The sequence below is a fragment of the Euwallacea fornicatus genome, chromosome 1 (genome assembly GCF_040115645.1).
Source record: "Euwallacea fornicatus isolate EFF26 chromosome 1, ASM4011564v1, whole genome shotgun sequence".
NCBI lineage: Eukaryota > Metazoa > Arthropoda > Insecta > Coleoptera > Curculionidae > Euwallacea > Euwallacea fornicatus.
In genome coordinates this window covers 5,955,957-5,977,172 of record NC_089541.1, presented here as the reverse complement: position 1 = coordinate 5,977,172, position 21,216 = coordinate 5,955,957, and the positions used below count along the sequence as shown (strand labels likewise).

At 35.9% G+C, this 21,216-nt stretch overlaps 1 protein-coding gene across 1 annotated transcript in view; it reads right to left on the bottom strand.

Moving 5' to 3' along the window:
- Positions 1 to 21,216, bottom strand: part of LOC136343021 (protein glass-like) — a 56,526-nt gene that overhangs the window by 7,994 nt on the left and 27,316 nt on the right. The window contains exons 2-4 of the mRNA XM_066289386.1: positions 1,534 to 1,816; positions 921 to 1,169; positions 693 to 862 (exon numbers count right to left, since the gene is read on the bottom strand). Coding sequence (XP_066145483.1) covers positions 693 to 862; positions 921 to 1,169; positions 1,534 to 1,816 — 702 coding nt within the window. The remainder of the gene's footprint in view (positions 1 to 692; positions 863 to 920; positions 1,170 to 1,533; positions 1,817 to 21,216) is intronic.

Here is a 21,216-nt window from a genome sequence, read left to right as displayed (position 1 = left end):
GACCATGTGTTACATCATAATTACAATAATTCCGTTTTTTTTCTATATCGGAACCTTGAAATGGGAGCATATGGGAAACCCATTTTGTACAATAAGACGTCACTGTGACGACGAAAAGGGTGAATTTAAAGCTTAAGTGGTCGGATTTGTCATTAGTTTGATGTGGGTGAAAGCAGGTAGCTTATTGAATTAGGCCTTAAAAGTGATTTTTATTTTTCGTTAAAAAATTTAATTGGGTGATTGAGATTTCCTGACCACTTGCTATTCTTTTTGGTACATTTTTTAAGGAAATACGATAAAAACTGTTATAGAAATGTTTATTAAAAAATTCTTATGTGAAAGTAAGATTTGACACGTCAGTTATAGAAAACAATTTTCCAAAAATCTTGTCGTGAATTTGAAAAGCCTCAGATTTGCCAAAAACTCATAAAGGTAAACACAGGGAGATATAGCTACTTGTTTTTTATGATCCGCGAGTTGTAATATTTTTAAATCATGCAGACTCGTTACTAAACAACCGCTAAAGACATCTACAGCGAAATATAACATACCATAACACATAGTGTTAAATGAAAAAAGATCTTGAAAAAAAGGTTAAAATTACATTCATAACCGGTAATTTACCATCCAAATATCCACTTTTCTCCTTGATATTAAGTAAAATCATCATTTCTTTTATTACTACATCTTACCTTAATATGCGTCATACGATGATAATACAAATTGCTCGATGCAGTAAACCTCTTCAAACACACCGGACACTGATGGGGCTTCTCCCCGCTGTGAATCCTTCTGTGAGTGTTGAGAGATGAAGACGTGCTAAAGCCCTTCCCACACACCATACACACATGAGGTTTCTCCCCTGCAAAAGGGCGAGTTTTTCAATAATTCAATGTAACCTTTGTAGCCCGCCACTTTACCTGTATGAGTCCTCATATGCCTCTTCAGCAACGAGGGCCTATCAAAGGCTTTACTACACACTCCGCAAGGGAGTAAGGTTCGTTCCCGTGGGCGAGCCCTTGGGGTTGGCACGGTGGTTTCGGGAAGGTCTCCTTGGGAGGAAGCTGCAGAAGAATCTCCTGAGACTGATTTTCTTTCATCTTGCTCAGAAGGAGGGGAGCCTGATAAGGCCCTCGACAGGAGGGACATTGAGAGATCAAGAGGTGAGTCTGAAATAGAAATCTGCCATCAATTATTTTGATTGCGCAAGATGGATGAAGGTCACCCATCAGTCTCAGAGATAAAGAATCAATTAAAGATGTTGCTACAAGTCACGTATACGTCTAGAGAGGCAGATGTTCTCAACGTCGGTTTCAGTAATTATAATACTTCCATCAGCAGTTACTGGTATGAAGAGTACTAAATGAAGGATATTCGATAATAGCTCTAAGTTCTGGTATTGTAGTTATTCCACTTACGGAACAATGTAAATTGTTTCCCATATTGCAAAGAGACGCACGCAACAGACCACGTGAGTATAATTTAATAACATTTGTGCAGACTTGTAGCATGTTTTAAAATACATTTCCATACCTTCCAAAATAGAATCCATCGTTTGCCTGTATAGACTGGCCCTCATCCTGACAAAGAATAACTCTTCAGGTCTTTCAGGCAAATAATAGACCAACAGCTCCGTATCGGGCGCAATGGGCTTCACAGCTTCATACACAGGCTCTCCTCGAACTTTCGTAGCAACAAAGTTCACCGAAGGGTTGAATGCAGAGGCCACTCGAACGAAACGTACCCAATTACAATGCCGGACCTTGCGGCCGTTACTAGAAGAAATTTCGTCGTAGCAACCAAAGCGATGTCGAATCTGAAAAGGAAAGAAAAGTTGTGTTTAAGGGGTGAAGTTCAAAAAGATCATTTTTGTTCTCAGTTTTATAAGGATCCTCCAGAAATTCCCTCTAATTGGTGTGAATAGTTGTAACACTAATAATCCGTGGAGGTCTTTAAGGTTGTAAATCGTACTGTCCAAAAAGTAAAAGGTGGAGACTAGTGGGCAAGAAAAACCGGAGGAATACGCAAAAATGCTAAAGAGCGGTGCTTTGTGGATAAACAGTAGCAATTGAAGATAAGCGCGGTCGCGGTACGATCAAAAGAGAAATGCCGCCACAATGGGAGCCGCCAGCAGGGCCTTATTTGCCTGCTGCTGCTGCCATTGCTACAGGAATCCGTAGGATGGTTGATTTAGTTTACTAGACGATCAAGGGGTTAAGACGGAATGTATTGAATTCTGCGGATGTCATAAAGATATGGGTTTCGAAGTCAAAGAATGGATTTTAAAACCAGCTTTCTGGTTGTCGACTAAAGATTATGCCTCATCTTGAAGTCGATTCCCTTGTCTCCTTTCGGCCCTAATAATAATTCCGAAACATGCAAAGAATCTTGTGCTAATTTCTTTGACTCTAGAGATTCTATTGACTAATTCCTCAGTAACCATGCATTTGCCTCAATAATTCAGGGATAACTTGTATCTAACCGCTTTTTCCTTCACGCCCCCCTTTTGGGCCATATGCAAAATCATGCTTAATTTTGCATTAACAATTATTACTTTAAACGTTACTGTAGATAATTTAGCGTTATGTAAACTTAAAAGAATAAGAGTTATTTATGCACTCACTTTCATATGAAATGCACCAGGCAGGAATAATAATAATACTTGAGTCTTGTGATTTTGGCAAAAAAGGCTTCATATTACAGCATCAAATGATCAGAGTTTCAGTAAACAAACGACAACATCTTAATTCAAAAGTTAATAATGATTGACATCGACTCCTACAGCAATGCAAGCATATATTCTTCGTGGCATACTTTGCAATAAATAATCAATGTCCTCATGAGGGCTTTTATTCCACGCAACCTCAAGGTGGAATCGTAGAGCATCCAAATTGTTCAGAAGGCTCGATAAATTTCGAAGACGGCGACTCATCATGTCCCAAAGATGTTCGCTAAATGATAGGTCTGGTGATCGTGCAGGCCAGGGCAGCATTTCCAATTGTGCTTATTCCAGGTACCTTAAAGTAATGTTCGCAATATAGGGCCGTGCATTATCATTTTGGAGAACGCCATTTGGTAAAGTTTACAGGAAGGGTGTTAATGCCGGCCTAAGAGCATTGTTAACGTACCGATGTGCGTTTAAGACGCATGGAAGAACACAGGAGGATCTTCGACCAAAACATAAAGCACCAGACCAATTTTGAAGCTGGGTGTTGTGAGGTTAGTGGAACCTTGTTCAAATCTACGTCCGGCTGGACGATGTCACAGAGTCCTTTTTTCAGGTCACGAAAACCATATCGTCGGAATCGTTGTGAGGCTCCAATTCATTCTTCGGATAATTTCACGATGAGAAAATCCGCCCTCGTTCATATCGATGACGCGCTCTCCATCAAAACCCAAGATGTGGGAGAAATTTCGACGTTGTGTCAATGGAGACATTTTAAGATGTCTCGTTAACAGTTCAGCAACAAAATGAACTGATACTTCCATGTAAATACCGTTTTATTTATTAATAATTGAATAAAAAATTGAGAAAATAGGTGGGAAAAAACCATTGGCGCTCTTATTTTTTCTGAAACTCTGATCATTTACTACTCTATTATGGTGTATTATGTTATTATTATATTTTAAGACTTAATTATTATTATTACTGAGTGGTTTATTTCACATGAAGCTGAGTATAGATTTACGGTTTTGCTTTCAGTCCTTTTGATTTAGTGTTGATGGTACTGAAAGATTATAAGAAAATTTACTGAAAGTTTCATTACGTCGAAGGCGGGTTGCTTGGATTGTTTCAACTTGCCAAAAAGTAGTCCCGGTTAGTTAAAGTTACTCTGAAATTTCATTCAGGTTACTCTTAGTTAGAAGCCATAATTTCAGAGGCTTCGTACTGCATTACGCTGTTTCATTCATGATGGAAGCTGTGAATAAGAGGGTACTCTTATCAAGGCATCTCTCTCCTCAGCCGTTAATAAAACCTGTAATCTATGACGGAAAGCCAGAACCTCGTTTGATAGAACCACTCGATCAATCCACGATTAGATGCGAACCTAACTATCAGATACCTCGAAAGCACGACAGATTCCCGATCGTAATTATATACGAAACCGAAATAAGCTACTGGGTAATAATAACGATATTGCCTGATCTACTATATCATTATTTCTGCTTGTCGGGATTTTCGAATTTTTTCTTTTAGGGCGATCTGCGTGCAGATAGGGGCCCATTTCGCAGATGCATTATTCAGTAGCAAATCGATTAAGCAAATTATTTGTTATAAAAGTGCAACAAGGTGCTCGGAGAACTTTCAACAGTGGCGGTTCATTACATCCCTGCAGGCAGCCTCCCATCTTTGCCTATATGGATGTCAAGCTTTATAAAAGCTTCCATAAGGATTATTCATCTAACTACAAAAAAAAATTATTTATGTACAAATTTAGATTATCTGCGGGTTTCACACGATCATTTTGCCTGAGTCGTGGCTCCGCCACTGGAGGGTCGAGTAATATACAGACTACAAGAATGTATCTTCTCAAGAGATATGAAGAGATATGGCGCGGCTGCTGCATGCGATTATTATTAAAATATTAAAAACCTGGCCGGTTATAAATTGAAAGCGTTAAAAAAGGAGATTGCAAATAGGTTTTCGCATTATGGACGCCTTATTCGGCCGTTGGATTGGGGAGTTTTTGAAGATCATCAAGGCTCTTTGGAGCACATCAGTCAAACCACTCTTATCTAGAAGTCAGTAGCAGATGCCTGTGCACAACATAGACATATAACTTCAATTAAACTGCAATCAAGCTGTCATTTTTAAACGCTTCTCCTCTTGCTTCTTGCTGCAGATTAAGATACCCATATCGGTTGATTCACTGCATGAAAAGACATTAAATCCAGCGTATCTCAAATGGGTTAATCAATTACCAGCGATGACAGCGTTCGTGGTTATTTTTCAAAGTGGACTTTCTGTACTTGCTGCCGTACTCTCTCGATTCAATCGAGTAATATGTAGATGCTCTCTTTTGGGGCTTTAATTAAATCTTGGAGCAATCAATCATTGGAACTTAGTCATGGCAAAACTTTTTCCAAATCTAATTGGGAACAGTGATCTACTACGACGTAAAATGGCACAGATCGCTGTATTTTTCTCAATTTATATCCAAAAACCGAATCGAATCTGATGTTTTGCGGTGGAAACGTGGGATGCAGTTCAGGACCGAATTTATTTCGGAATTAAATCTTCGATGCTCTGCCGTGTAAAATGACAAATGAATTGACTCCAGCCCTGATCAAACTCTCTTCGACACAAAATCGGTTCTTCTATCCAATTTCCTTGCTCTTAATTCCACATGATGTCAAAAGGAAAAAGTCAGAATGAACAATCGAAATCGTATTCTGGGAGGTAGTTTTTGCCGATGTTTCAGTTTTTCGATTTGACAGAGTGTTTGTTTTAAGGCTGAAGACAAAAAACTGGTACTACTCGGGTTTCGATTCAAATCGTCGTTTATTGGGATGATACGCAAAAACGGAATTGAAACTGATGATGTGCAACAGTTGCGATGAAATTGGTTAGTTATGATATGGTATGGTCGTGGGAAAATACTGAGTGGGTCAAACAGAACTCAATTAAATGGATCTGCTGAAGAGAACTCGGCTTGTAGCAGTTTCCATATACCAAGGTTGATATATCTTAACGTAGGGTCATATAAGCAAATTTTTCAGCGTTGCAATGTGATGACCAACACGAATGGGTGATCATTACAGTGCCTGTAGTTTCCATTCAAGATTAAAAGTAATTTTAGATGTTAGAAACTAATGAATATTTAGGCGAAACAACTTCCTGTACCTAAACTGAATATAAATTTAAGGAATATTTCTCAGTCATAGGCACTTCAATATCTTCAGTTGCCTACCAGGAAGTTAGCGATATGATTACCATCAACATTTATATGAACGTTTAAAATGTAGTATTCAAGATCAAGGCACTGTCTTATGAAGATAATGCCTCTTCAATAATCTTCGGATCATCCAGAGATTCAACAGATCACCGGATATGTCGTAAGGCTTTGCATCTGCATTTACTGGCAAAATTATACTGAAATCCTGAAAGTCGTTTCTACGTAGAGGACCAAAAGTCCCGCATAAATTCATTAAAAATTTAAGGAAATATTTTCCATGAAAATGCTGGAACGTGTCAAACAATGTTTTTAGTTGTGCTCTTCAAGATCTTTTCTATCATTTGAGGAGGTATTTATTATATTGTACATTTAAACAGCTTTTTCAGTGATTTTATTTTCTTTTATATTCTGTATTGTTCAATTGATTTAAATACACTTTATGTCACACATAATTCCATAAAAAAAAGTCTATAGGGGTGAGGTCAGGCGAGCTGCCCGGGCACTCTAATAGCCATATTGCGTAAATTTTTCAATAACTGTAGAATTTAGATATGAAAATTTTACATGAAATATGTCAAGAATTTCCCAAAGAACTCAAACACGTAATATAATACATGAGTTCCCATATAGCAAAAAATTAAACAGTATATTTATCTACTACATGGGTAGCCCTGTATACTAGCCTGTTACGTCAAAAAATTCACAACATTTAACAATATTTAACGTGTTCCAGCATTTTTGTGAAAAATATTTCCTTCAATTTTTAATGCATATCTGCGAAACTTTGGTTCCCTATGTATGTATGTGTTAAACTTTTCAGTAACTTGTGTTTCTTCACTAAATCTTCTAGTATATGTGCTATACCTGAAAATTCTGCTATACATTTCTTCCAAATTTTTCTCTAATAAACATTTTGCAGCAAAAATTTGAAGGTTTCATTCCTTATAACTTCTTACTGACGTCTTCTGTAAATTCTTCTTTGCTATTTCAAGAGTCTAGGGTGTCCAGAACAATTCAATGTCTCTCAATTCTGTTCGAAAATATAGTAAATACTTCCAGTTTTACCAGTAAATAGAACAGATTTAAGTCTTCAACAGTATGTTAGTTTTATTGAAATTTTCGCTTAATAGGTGATCATTTAAAAAAGGACTTTAGTGAGCGAATCATTAAAAACTCATCTGCACATAATTCACTAAGATGGAGTCGACTCATCTTTGAACTGAAAACTATTGCTCAAATCGTTCTTTATTACAAAGGTTTGGTGATGTTATTTCTGATCTTTGTTCTGAGTCCAATGAGTCGGCGTCATTCATTTATTCTTCGCTCGAAAATAAAATAATTCGTTTATAATCTAATTCGATCATCAAAATCATGACTGAGATTTTTAAAGTAATTGTTGAAAGCGGAATGAAATACACTATAGCCTAATACTTTATGTGCTGATTATAGCAAAGCCTATTTATCACAGCAGCATGCCTCCATCTTTTAAAAGCTCAGGAAGCTGTAACAGCAGGTCATCTTGTAAGTACCAACTAAAAATATCGGATTATTACCACTTGTCAACATACATATCAGGAATTATTATTGATGCCGGAAGGCAATTGATTCTTGGTTGAAGATCTCTCCCTTCAACATGGATGCATCAGGTGTGATTTTTTTGCCAAACATCCTGTATCTCTACTACGCCGAAAAATAATCGATCCATTATTCAGTAAGGCTCAGATCGCGGCCCATCACTATTCCCAACCGGGCTGATTTATTGGGCAGAGTGCGCCCATTGTCTGGGCCCAATAATGGGCCGATTCCCATGTGATCAAAGGTACCGCCACGAGTCGCGCATTGATGGGACAATGGTGAATCGGTGATGGGCCGTGCGACTTCGTATACTTATTGGTCAATGTCTTGCTACTGGAACGTTTTGGGACTTGAATCCTATACAGGGGAGCTCAAAGTTTTTCCTATAAACCAGAGTTAAACAATGGTTTCTCAATCATTACTAATGAATGCGTTGATGGAAAACTAGTCTAATTGAAAGTGTCAACAGATTGAATCTTGAGTGATATATAGGGTGTTACGCTATGCTGGACACAAGCATTTACTCATGGGGTAAGGCTTAACTTACCGTGACGAAATTATGGTGTTTAGATTTATGGTCGTTTAGTCGTGTTAAAATGTGGTTAATGGGCGTTAAGTTTTGACATCATTAAGTGTTCTTTTTAAGTACTGATAACAAAATTTGAAAACTTGGTTTAGGTTAAGAAATGGATGCCAGGAAGAAAAAAAACATTGAGATGCATAGGAGCACTTTAACAAATTAAAATTTGTTTATTGAAATTTTCTTATTTGATTAAAATCAGTAGTATTTAAATGGTTTATAATGTGAAGAAGATATGAAATAATTTGTGTTTTTGTGGATAGTTTTCTCGGCAATTTGGATCGTCTGCAATTATTGTGTGGTTCTTCTCTCCAGGAGACATACAGGGTTTTTGGAAAAGTTGGTACAAAATTTAAAGAGTTGAAAGTAGAGGCAAAAATAGTAAAAAAGTCCCCATAAACTTTGATCTGACGGAGCACAGTTACTAGATATGACCTCCTAAAAGATGAGGCGAAACGACCCTTTTATTCGGATATTTTTAAAAATATTTTACTTTCCGATTAAGTTATTGGAAAGAAATTTGTAAGTAATAATCATACCATAAGGGTCTTTAATTATCATCAGTTTAATCAAAATCCATAAATAAGGATAGTTAGGAGACTAATACAAAATTTTCGAATTTTTTTAATCTTTTGTAATTATTAAATAAATACTATCGTTTTTTTAAATAATTAAGACTATTTTGAAGAAAAAATTCTCTACTATTTTTTTTATATTTCTGCGTAGTTAGAAAGAATTATTTTTTAAGTAATGTATGGCTCAGAACAGCATTTTTTAACATTTTCACATATTAGGCATTTTTTAACGATGACAGTTTCATTATAGTGATTGTCACTTACATGTTTTTTATGCATTTTATAGTACAAAGTTGTAGTCTAAAACTCAATATAAAAAATTATTTTCTTTACTTTTTTGCTTTCTTGTATTATATAACAACTTTGTACGTACGTCGGTGGGTATGTTTGAGCGTGCAGAATACTTCCATTAGAGAAAGGGACAATCACTGCAATGAAACTAACACCATGAAAGATGCCTGCTGTGTGAAAATATTTTAAATAGTTGCTGTGCTGATTCATACATTATTTAAAAAAAAATTATTTCTGTCTTAACCATGCAGACTTCGGAAAAAATTTGATACATTTTTTCTTCGAAAATTAATTAAAAAATTATGTAATTTGCTAGATAATTCAAATGAATAAAAAATATTCGAGAAATTTCTTTTAAGGACAGTTAGAAAACTACCTATTTATAATCGATTTGGATGAAATTTATTATGATTAAAGACCCTTTTGATATGATTATTACCTATAATAGTCATTCCATTATCTTAATCAGAAAAAAAGTTATTTAAAAAATATTCAAATGATAAGACCTTTTTGGAGCTACATATGTATGTATCTCAGTAACGGTGCTCTGTGGGACTAACGTTTGTAGAACCTTTTTTTGACTATTTTTGGGTCAATTTACACCTCCTTATATTTTGTACCAACTTTTCCAAACACCCTGTTTTCATTAATTGTTAAACATTTGAATTAACTTTGTTCCGTCACTTCATTGTCTTGACAATTTTGAGTATCTGAAGATCTGATAATGCCTTGTTTCCCTTAAACTGCCAGAGATTCAATATCACATCCTTCTTCATTGAAGTTTTCTTCATTGTTTGAAGCGTCCCCAGATTCTTTATTTAATTATCTTGGCAGTTACTGAAAATTCTATTGCACCTTGTACCTCGATGGTTTTACTCTAGGTAAGATGTTGATAATAAAACTTGAAAAGTAAATTGGAACATGTATCCGTCAACGGCAAAAATCAAAGCCACACTAATGGCAATTTCCTAAGATACAGTTATCTCAAGAGGTTTTAATCCTCATTATTTCCCGGCTTTATTAATAAATAATTTAGATGCCGGACTTGATGCAAGTGGCCGAGATCAATGCCAGGAGCTACCAATTTATTAGAGCATTATGTTCGATATTATACAGCAAAATTGCTTGTGTCGTTTATTATTGATTACGATATTGACGTATATTATTACCTGCATGTTACAATTACCGTGATTCTGTTCCTGTATTAATTGCGGTTATTGTGTGCAATAAATTGCCTGAAACCCCGATTTTCTTATAAGAGACGATTTCTATTGTGCCACTTAAGAGATTTGCTACATTTCCATAGCTATCTATATGTATGAATGCAAAGTCCTACATTTATTACTCACTTAAAACATGTTTAGTTAGCGTATTATGGAATCGATATAGTAATCCTCTTAAGCCTTATTGGGACTTTTCGTCTTAAGCCTAGCGGAGGCGTTAAAAATGACTAATAATTAAAAAAAAAAACAAAAAACTCTTATTAATTGAGAATTTATCAATTTATTAATGCACAAATTTCTAATTTAAATTCACTCTCATAAGAAACCATTATTCACACTTACTAGACGAGTGCCTGCCCATTATCGAGAGGACCCATACATGGTTCTGCGCTTACACCATAGTTAATATAACGAACTTCTTAATGGATCTTTGGTTTTACTAAAGTAACAATTAACTGGGCCTTTTGGCGGTTTGAACACCATTGAAGAGAACTTTTAATGAATGGCTTCCAAGCGGAAAGCAAATGGAAGGCTTATCATCAGCTGATGATGGTGTAACGCGTAAAATTGTTTTTTACTGTTATGTTGCTAATAATTAGAAATAACGTTACCGAAATTCTAGATCAATAATCCTAATCATCACAAATTTCACTAAATCTCTGAACCGATCTTAATCAAACCTCCGATTGTGTTCCAAAATCAACATCCGATTCACTTCAACTATCACCAATTTATCTCACCACAAAGCCATAAACCACAAAGCGAGCCCATAAATTTTTGGTCCCTTTTGTTACATTAACGGGGCATTTAACAGCCGTCCATTCAACAGCTTTTTCAGGCTCTTATGAATCAAATTTAATGCGGCTTAAAATTGTGTTACTTCAAAAATTCATCACTGATTAAACGACTCTTTGGCTCGCAATCTAGGCAGGAATTTATGGTGGCGATTTCCTCCAGGTCTTCTAAGAAAAACATCCTGTTGAAATAATTGTCGCCCGAGGTCTGAATTCGAGATTCAGGTAAGTCACTCGGAATGATTTTAATAGGAAGGGAAATAAAAGGAAGGCCGACGTAATCAAAGAGATATTAATGAAGATCTAGACCGAGTGGAGGCGCCGATGGAGCGGACGAGGTACATCATATAAAACAGAGGCGTAGGGAGTTTTTGAGATATGGTAAAGTCTTTCTTTAGTGGAGATGACACCAGATATAAGTGTCACAATATGTTATCTTCAGTTGTATTGGGCATTTTCTCCTAGATAAACTTTCTGGCACGTTTTTCGTAATTTAGTCCTGAACACTTCAATTGTCCCCTTATTTCCACTTTATTGCTCCTATTTCGGCTTCATCTTTTTCATGTTTGATCAGCATTGTTCCTGTAAGTTTTGTTTTATTAAACTTTATAACCCTTATCGGATCAATTTCAATAACATTTTTTAAGTGCCAATTTTACTCATTAATTTTCACCCAAATTTTTCGTTATTTTTAGTTTTCAGCGTTTGGGTTTATAGTTTTCTGTCAGCGTTTTTAACTCTGGATTTTGCCTCGGTTCTTCATTTACCTAATGGTTTTTGTGACAATTTTGCCCTTCCCTATGCATTTATTTTACACCAGTGTATTACAATTTTTTAATCATGTTGTAAAGATTTTATACTGTCGTCTATCGGTATGCAATATGTTCTTAAATTGTTTCTTTTTCCAGCTCATTCAACGCGAGAACATTTTTTAAACCGACATGGCTTCAATGGCTCGTCCTTTCCACTTACTGGTTTGCTCTGAAACCTTCTTTCTTGGTCTAAAAATCCAGCGATATTAACCCAAACTAACCTCTTACAGCATACCTACTGCATTTCGTGTCAGCAAACAACATTTATCCATCTTCTAGCGACCGGTTCTCGATTTTCGCAGGATATGGAAGCACTTATTTCTTAATTGAACAAGAAATGGTCGAGTAATATATCTTTGTCTTGTCTCGTGTTCCGTTTTTAATAAGCTTTACACCGAACCACTATTGAGTATATCATCGTTTTCTCTAAGCAAACGTCAGAACCTTAACTGAGTGCCTCGTCTAAGATTCTAATGGGGGCTCATTTGCAATTACTATTAATATTTCATGTGCCTCCGAACAAGAGAGATATTTACAGATAATGCTTCGAAAGAAAACAAAAGCTCTGTGGTAGCTCTAAGGGCGTGACTTCCATAGAGCCATGTATACTCTGTAAATTCATCTCGGAATAGAACAAAAACAAGGCCGTTCATCTCAAACTCTGCACTGATATCACGTTTCCATGCTTTACCGGTTTTTGATCAAAACGCCTGATCCGAACCGACTTTGAACCATTCTTAGCGGGCGGTACTGCGCTCTCAAAGCACCGCTTATCTTCCCCATATCTTACGGCCCATATCTCGCACTGGAATTGTATGGATTCCTGTTTTCTGTGTGTAATATAAGTACTATTCCGATGTTCGGCGACTTATCTGATCTCTTCGTAATGGTGTAAACCTTATAAACCTATAAAAAGGTGGCACTTGTCGACATCATTAGAGTTAAATACGTTGACCTACAGTAGTAAGTTTTTCCAGTTCTGGTAAACTTTAGATTCAGTTAATCCATATCTGCCCTTATTGAGGTGATAAAAAAATTACACCCTTAAAGGAAATTTATAATGACTTTACCTGGCTCAAACAAAAGCTACAGGTGCATCATTAAAGTATTAAAGACAATATGGGCGTAACGCGAACAAAGAAGGAACTGAAGGCTTTCTTGGAGCCAGAACGGGATGGACATAGGGTTATGTGTGGCATAATTTGTATTTTATGACGTGAGAAAGAAATCATTATCGGGGAATTGGATGTCGGTTGATATACCTGCAGCTCCCTTATGGTCGTTAAAAAATGTCTGGGGAATTCGGTTGGTTTATAGTCTGATGATTTAGGAATCGAGCAGTGGCGTTGCTGAATTGAACATTTTTTTAACAAGAGCAAGACGTGACGTGACGCGCAAAAAAATGAGAAGTTTAGGACGGACAAGGGGAGCGAAAAAGTAATGGAAATGAGGTGATAAGGGAGAAAAGGTCAACACGAAAAAGAGCAGCAAATTATAACGAAGATGTTATTTAAAAAAAATTGAGGAGATAGAAAAATTTGCTGGCGAAATCTAGGGCGAAATCAAGATTCCCACAGGGTTCGGCAACAGACTTTGCATCGTTAAAAATTTCAAGAACAATTCCTTAGAGACCTAAAAAAACAAGAAATGAGGAGACAAAGTTGCAAAATGGTAATACGCAATTGCATTGCATTCTCAATTATGTTCAATGCATTTCACGATATCCTACCAACAAAAACCTTTAACAATATAACATTCCTCCAAATATTTATTTCTTTGTCACGAGGAAAAACGAACATAAATCAAACTGTAATAAATCTGCATGCAATGATTAAAATTCCACCTGACTATGTTGGACACAATTTCCCCCATATGGAAAGATCATAACGGACTCGCACTGCAGAATGTTGAGTGATGATAACTTTACTCTTAATTACCATAAAATGCGATATATAAATTAATAAAATATCGCCGATATAAATTGTAACGGCACGTGTTTCCTTTATGCTAAATGCGCTTAAGAACCGCGCCATCTGCGAAGTACAGTTGCTGCAAAACAACGTTGTTGAAAACTATTTTTCGCTTCCTTTGAATGGAGTCCCGGAGTGTTTCTCCACAATACAGGAATCTTATTAGACCTAGTAAAGTTTGCCGTTTTAGCCCGTCAATTACAAATGAACACCTTTTGAATTGGGGGCCGCAAAAAATCTGATTACCTAAAACCACAAGCAATCATCTGTACTGAGTACCAATTTGAGCCGCAACAATCAGTACACATTGTGTAGCCAATATGCGAGAAATTGAACAAAAATCACAACGGTGATTGATCCACATGCAACAACCGGCATTACCATAGTTTTACAATTTACGGTCCGTTATTAACATAAGTAATCTTACGAGCAAACATTGGCAGCTATAGCTCTGCACCTTGTGGTTTGCTGAAGTTGATGTTAGTTTGCGGCTCGAAGTACGACATTTATTGTTTTGGAGCGGATTGACATGAGTTGTATTTCCGCAATTCTTCGGCCGATTCAGTACATAAAAGTTCCTGGTCGATGGTCAGCCACGATGGACCGAGTAGGCATTCATTCAATCTGGCCCGAGGCGACCATTCGGCTACCGCATCATACTTACACGCACATCCCATCAGAGCAAAGCGGCTGACGGTTTACATAATTACCACATGCGAGTAACATACGCCAAAGATTTGAAACCAGAGGAGATGTTAGACCAAAGACAATTTTTCTACAGTCTTTCAATGACACCTAAAGCACGAGCAACGGTACCATCTCGAACACGGTGGTACTATGACTACACTGTCAAGTTTTAGTTAAATTAAAAAAAATTTTGTCCGTTGCCTTGCGTTGAAAATATACAAAACTCTGATGCTGTCCGCTAGATTTCCACTAGATGGAGTCTGAAGCAACGCGGTACATACACATGATTACACGTACTATTTAAGTTTCCGTTGAGACGACCAAAATTTTAAAAACTGAAAAAAAGAGAAAACTTGAGTTTCACGAAATAAAATAGTGTACATAATAAAAAAAACAAAAAAATACACTTCAGTAAAATTTACTTCAACCACGAGAGTAGCAAAAATGAATGACTTTACCATTTTTCTCTCTCCATATCCTTGGTTTCAAATTCGCCTAAAAACAAATCTTGCGCAGAATCCGTGAACAAATTAAAAAAAAAAAAATGAAAAACCAAAAAGTGTTTTCTTACTCCGCACTAACATCATGGGAAATGTCTTGTTGCAAGCTGAGTTGCAGTGGTTTGACGAGGGTGCTATGCATTTAAAATGCAATATCGAAAATGCGCAGCCCGGTCCTGTCCATAAGTTAACTCTTCGGTAGCCCTGCATGTGAGCCCTGAGGGCCCGGGGCCACACCCAACCGGTCGCGATCATTACAAAATAAAACAGAGCACCATCCGCGCGGTTACTGAAGCAATACAATTGCGCCTGAGGCCATTCGAGTTGAGTCGAAGATGCTGGTGCTTCTGAACGAAGATTAAGAGCAGAAGAAAGGAGAATTGGTTCGAGAGGAGATTGTTTCGGTACGGGCCTACTATGTTCCGTTTCAAAATTTTAATGGAAATTTTGACAATAATTTCTTAGATGAGGTCAGTCACTCAAGAAAAATGGAGTTAGCAAAACATTTCCTACATTCCACTAAAATTTGTCTTATTTCATTTGGCGCGAAGGCCGCCTCGCATTCGTGTCCTTGTGGCATCACTTCGAAGGCAGTGAAGAGTCAAGCGCCTGCGTACAAGATTGTTATGACGTAATTTCCTCCATTTTTGTCGCCATGGATTAGTGACTTATTTGCCAAAAGGGGAAGTCAAAACTGAGAAGAAAACCAGTTCTACACCTACTTCTTTTAAGGATCGGACCAGTTCAAGACTGTAACCACAACTTGACACATTGAAATGCACGATACGAACGCAGTCTGATGTATAACCAAGACATTCTGAGACACAGGAGCATCTTTATGTCACGTAGTTCTTTTTGTCTTTAGCAAATGCCACAATTTTGTTGACACTGTGGTTAAGTCATAGTCAAAAACAACTATCACCCTGTAGATTGCCAGCTCGCACTGCAGTTTTATATATCTTACACTTATATCTTTAAGTGTAGTATACCCCCAGATTTGCTGTAAATGTGTTATAAACCTTAGGAGTTGTAGAGAAAAGATTGTGAACCACTTTTAGATTTTAACACTTCGTATTTTGGTAACGAGACATTTGTCGACCTACGCGTACAAGATCATTTTTCTTGGAAATGGGCTGTATAATCATCCTGTACGTATCTTCCCTTGGTCGCATATAGATCACCCTGTATACCCATTTTAGGACCTGCAACGATTCAGGTCTCGGACTTTCTTACGTGCATTCCTGTTGGTAGCTAATAAATGAGGTCGCAGAAGGTGTCTGCAATTCATTTTAGTCTTCAAAGGGTTTCGTTTTTTTCCGAAAATTCATTTAAGCTGTAGTGGCTCCCTTTGGAAACTACAGAAATCCTTAAGTACTCATAGTAAGATGTAACGTGTATATGATTTAACCATCTCTTGCCACACCTTATATCCTATGTTTACGAACTAACCAGATGGATTTGCATAAGAGATGTGGCCTATTTATGAGTTCGATACCATCTTTCACAATTTGCGTCAAAGTTGGATAAGATACGGAATAAATTAAACACCACATATATCTCCTTCAGCTGCGTTCCATGAATGTTAATCGTCTTTTTTCCGAAAGCTTCCATATCTGAAGTTGATAACGCGGCCGTTTTGAAAAATTCGAACGCGTTAATAAATCCATTTACAGGGAATGTTAAGATTTTTTGCATATCTCGTGTGGGTTGTCGATTTCGTTTATTTGTAGTGCCTCTCTCGTTTACGAAACGCGTTTCTAAGGTTTTTGCTTGGCAGCTTAGCTAATTATCACTCAGAAGTGGAACAGCTTCAATTTAGAATAAGATAATATATTATAAGACGTTGATTAATGGATACTTTTACTCTGGAAAAGCTCTTCCCTGTGTAACATAAACGATAGGGTTTTGCCTGCATTCGAACCCTACCGTTCATTGATAGATCTGGCAATATGTCTCCATGAGCCTCATATTTCCCGGATTGGTCTATAAAGCTAGTATTACGCGACGTTTAATAAATCAAAAGTAATCTAAAACAATCCGTTCTACCAGCTGAACACGGCGTGCAGGTATATCACAGCCGTTTACATGGGCTGCTAAGCATAGTAATCCCATCTGGGTGGGTTTTTATGCTGCGAGGTCATGGTACGGTGCTTTGCCACCTAGGGGGTAACACCGCGTGAAAAATCCATTTTGCTACATGATCTGCATTAAATGGTCGTTGTTCGTTCGGGCCACTGATTGACATACACTTCATCTTCGTCTTAATCCACCTCAGTGAAGAAAAACGAAGATAGTTATACCACTACCTAATAAAGCACAGCCACAGGAATTCATCAGCAAAACAAAGAACATCCTTCGATGTGCTCGTATGACGGGTCTCGATCGACATACATCCCGGATATATCATCTGAACTTGATTGAATGAAAGGTAAAAAGAAGAGCTGCAAGCTTAAAGAAGGGAAGAGCAAGTGAAGCACAAAACCGCGATCACGACTCTCACGTGCCGCCCGTAAGCACGTGCAAACTCTCGTTTGATTCACGATGAAAAGTCTTAAGAGATACGATTTTGGCCTATTTAGAATCCGAATTGTTTCCTAAAACAGTTTGAAAAAGTTGTCGAAATTTCGTGTGCCAAGAATGATACGGACATAAAGGTACTTCGGTGTGTGTGGTTTAAGTGCCTAGTAGATGGAGTAGAAATAATGTTCGAAAGCATGCTCAATTGTACAGAAGAAACAGCTAACGTGAACTAGCTCTAGCTTAAGTAAATCTCTGAAGATAGAACCACACTATAACGGGGTACCACAGTTCCGTGCCCACATTCATCACTAGGTCCATACATTAATCGGTCATATAGTGACCTTTTCTTTGGACAATCATCATCTCTTAAAGGCTATGGTGATCGAAGCGTATTTGCTCGGAACTGGATGCTTAAAATAATTGCTAAACTTGGTGCGGACTTAATCCCATTTATCACCTCTTAATTATAGTAGAGAAGCTTTTGAAATTTCGACTTTAAAACTGCTAATTTCACCAACAAAAGTGTAAAGTCATTATACGGGGTGAGTATTTTTTCATGCATAGTGAAGGGATCTTTGAAACTAAAATAGATGGAGAGTCGGTTAATTGGGGAAAGTTTTGCAGTTTTGCAACTTGAATTAAAGGCCAAAAAAAGTAATAGCTTATTAGATATTTGTAAAAGATTAAAATAGGCAAAAAATACATCTGTAGTCTTTTTATTATAGATGATATCAAAAATGTGTAAATGCAAAAGTTATTGATAATTGTCCTGCGAATGTAATAAAATTTATAACTTTTTTAAAAAACTGGTCTTTTCTGAGATTAACACAAATTTACATTTTTTTAATAGAAGACATATTAAAAAGTTGACCTATAAAATCGCATATTTCTACCCTTTTTTTAGTGATATAACACTTAATATGCTTATTTTCGGAAGTGCCAAAATTATAAAACTTTTAAATGTTTTATTTTTTTTTTGTTGGCTTTGGGAATAATCTAATTGACAATTAGATGTAATAATAATTTGACAATTAAACACGCGTGTTAACATTGCGCAGTTTTTATCTAATTTGTTGTGCCTAATTTAAGTATTTCTTTAGTTAAAAATGAATTTTTCTAATTTCGAAAAACGCGATATTGTGAAGTGTTACATTAAATGTCATAAGAATGCAGTTAGGGTGGCAAAACAATTTTTCCAGAGATATTTTCACCGTCGACAGCCCAGTTTGTCTGCATTTTAAAGATTGTATGATCAATTAGGAGAATACGGTCCTTTGATAAAACCTAAAATACAAGAACGAAATAAAATTGATGAAGTTAGTGAATGTAATAAATTAATAAAAATGGCGGATTTTTTATTATTATTTATGATGATTATTGATTATTTACTTAGATACTTGTTTTCTAAATGATTTAGCATATTATGTAAATGTAGAAGTTTTAGTTGTTTCTAATATTTCGTTGTTTTTAGTTTTGTAATGAAGTTAATTTTATAACTTGAATGCTAAATAATATTCGTGTGTGTAAGTTGTTTTGAGTTGTTTATTATTGACAATTAAGACAAAATAAATATTTCTCTTTAAATAAAACAGTTAAAATAAGGCTTTTAACTCAGGACACGAAACTGCAAACTTTTCCCCATTTAGTCGCCTCTCTATCTTTTTAAGTCTCGAAGATCCCGTCGCTCTGTCTGAAAGAATATTCAACCTGTATGTATTTACTTACAGGACTGCTGAAATTCGTTTCAAATAATACCTTCATGAAATAATAAAAATACAGGGTTTGTTCATAATTAATAAACTAATTGGTTTATGCCTCGTCTGATAATTAAAACCCACATGCCTGGTAAGCAGTAAGAAATGGTAAGTTTCTTATAAAATGACGCAAATTTATTTAACCACCCACATTGGTGTTTTTCAAGTTGAAATATTTCAATAACTTCGCTGTGCTTTAATTACTATGAAATGTCAATAAATACAGTGGTTATTCATATTACACTGCTTAATGGTCGTTTATTCATACATTTCTGAATAATATCACACTTATTATTTCTAATTAGCCATGAGAAAAATATTATTGAACGTATAGAATTAGTATTATAAAATGTGCAACAATGGTATACGATGAGTGAAAGCGTCTCTTATTTCTCTTTCTTTTGAGAAAACACCATATTTGATCACGTATCAGGGTAAATCGTTAACCTATGGCTTCTATAAACAAGATTAAAATAGTTGTAATTTTTTACCGGGCTATAAATCACGAAAGAGTCCCACTATATCATCTTAATTAATCTGATGAAGATCCGCTCTAACCTTTAATAATAATAATTTATGGCAGGGGCTCAACTATCGCATGCTGAACATCCATACATATGAAACACCAAGGAGCGAAAACCATAAAATGTTATATCTGAGAAAAAGTCACCAAATTAATCTTTAACGTCATACCAATTAAGACTCATTATTTTTTGGTTCATTGTATTCATGTGATCTTTTGATTTAAAAAAAATGATAAAGTGCCGTAAGAAAGTGTTTTCCACACACTGTTTTCAAAATGTTTTAAGTAAGTCCTAATTATGTAATAACCAAAATGATAGATCTCTTATCTCCTAATTTTAACGACGTTACTATGTCCCATTAGTATATCAATCTTGTGATAATCATTATTCACAGGTTCTTTATAGATGAATATTAATTACAATGATGATAATTATCTTCTTTTTTATTAATTGCCAGGTTGCTTCCTATAAAAGGTAACCTATGGAGTTCGTTTATGAACTTATTTAAAGGTAAAATTGCCGTTTTTTCTGCAAAAGTTATACATGAGGTTGGTTACTATTAAACATACTTTTAATTGGTGATGTACAAAGTACCATAATTTCACAAAATATTGAAAATTATCGATACAAATTATAGTTTTTTCATAGTAAATACTGTTTTTTTAAGGAAAAATTTCATCATAATTGCCTTTTTTACAGCCCTTAAAAATGGTATAATTTGCGATTTTTCCGAAGGTAGTTTTATCTTTATAAAAAATCATAAAACTACGCTTTTACGACTTTGCCTCATTTCCTACATTATATAGTAACTCGCACAAAAATAAGGCAGTATTTATTAATGTTCTTTTTTTATTTAGACATTTCCTGAACACCTCCGCTGAATTTGAACTTGAATGACTTTTTTTAAAGAGAACAACAATGTTTATATTCAAATTCTATAAGCCGGAACGAACAAACAACGTTATAGTAAAGATATTAATTTCCTTTACACCTTACAGTAAATCAGGGTTTTTACGTAAATCATTAGTTTCAGCTTGAATGGTGCATATCCGCCATTGTTCGGGAACCTTGAAGAACGTTACGCAACTTTGTCAAAAAAGCATCGGGTACCGTGCACAATAACAGGCAAGATCAGTATTGCAAATTGCAAATGAAGGTATTTACCAGTTAGGTACAAAGAAATTACTGTAAAATGAAATCAATTATTAGATTAGTTTGTTGGGTTGAATGAGTTATTGAATTTAATGTGAGCGAATGGGCTATTCTGGAAAGTTTTAAAACTAGAAAGAGCGTAATTTCACGTGAGCTTTTGCGGTATTGCATTAAATGGGTACAAAAACTCTCGTCAGCAGCACCAGTTTTTGATGAATTGGTAATTTGTCAGACTCATCGGTCATGTCACTCATCCCCACCACCTTTTCTCACGTTTATCCTACCTTTCTCTCTTTTTGAAAACTTATTTTACTTTCTTTTTTCCATTAAATTTTTCGAGGAAGTCTCTGCTGCCTCTCTCA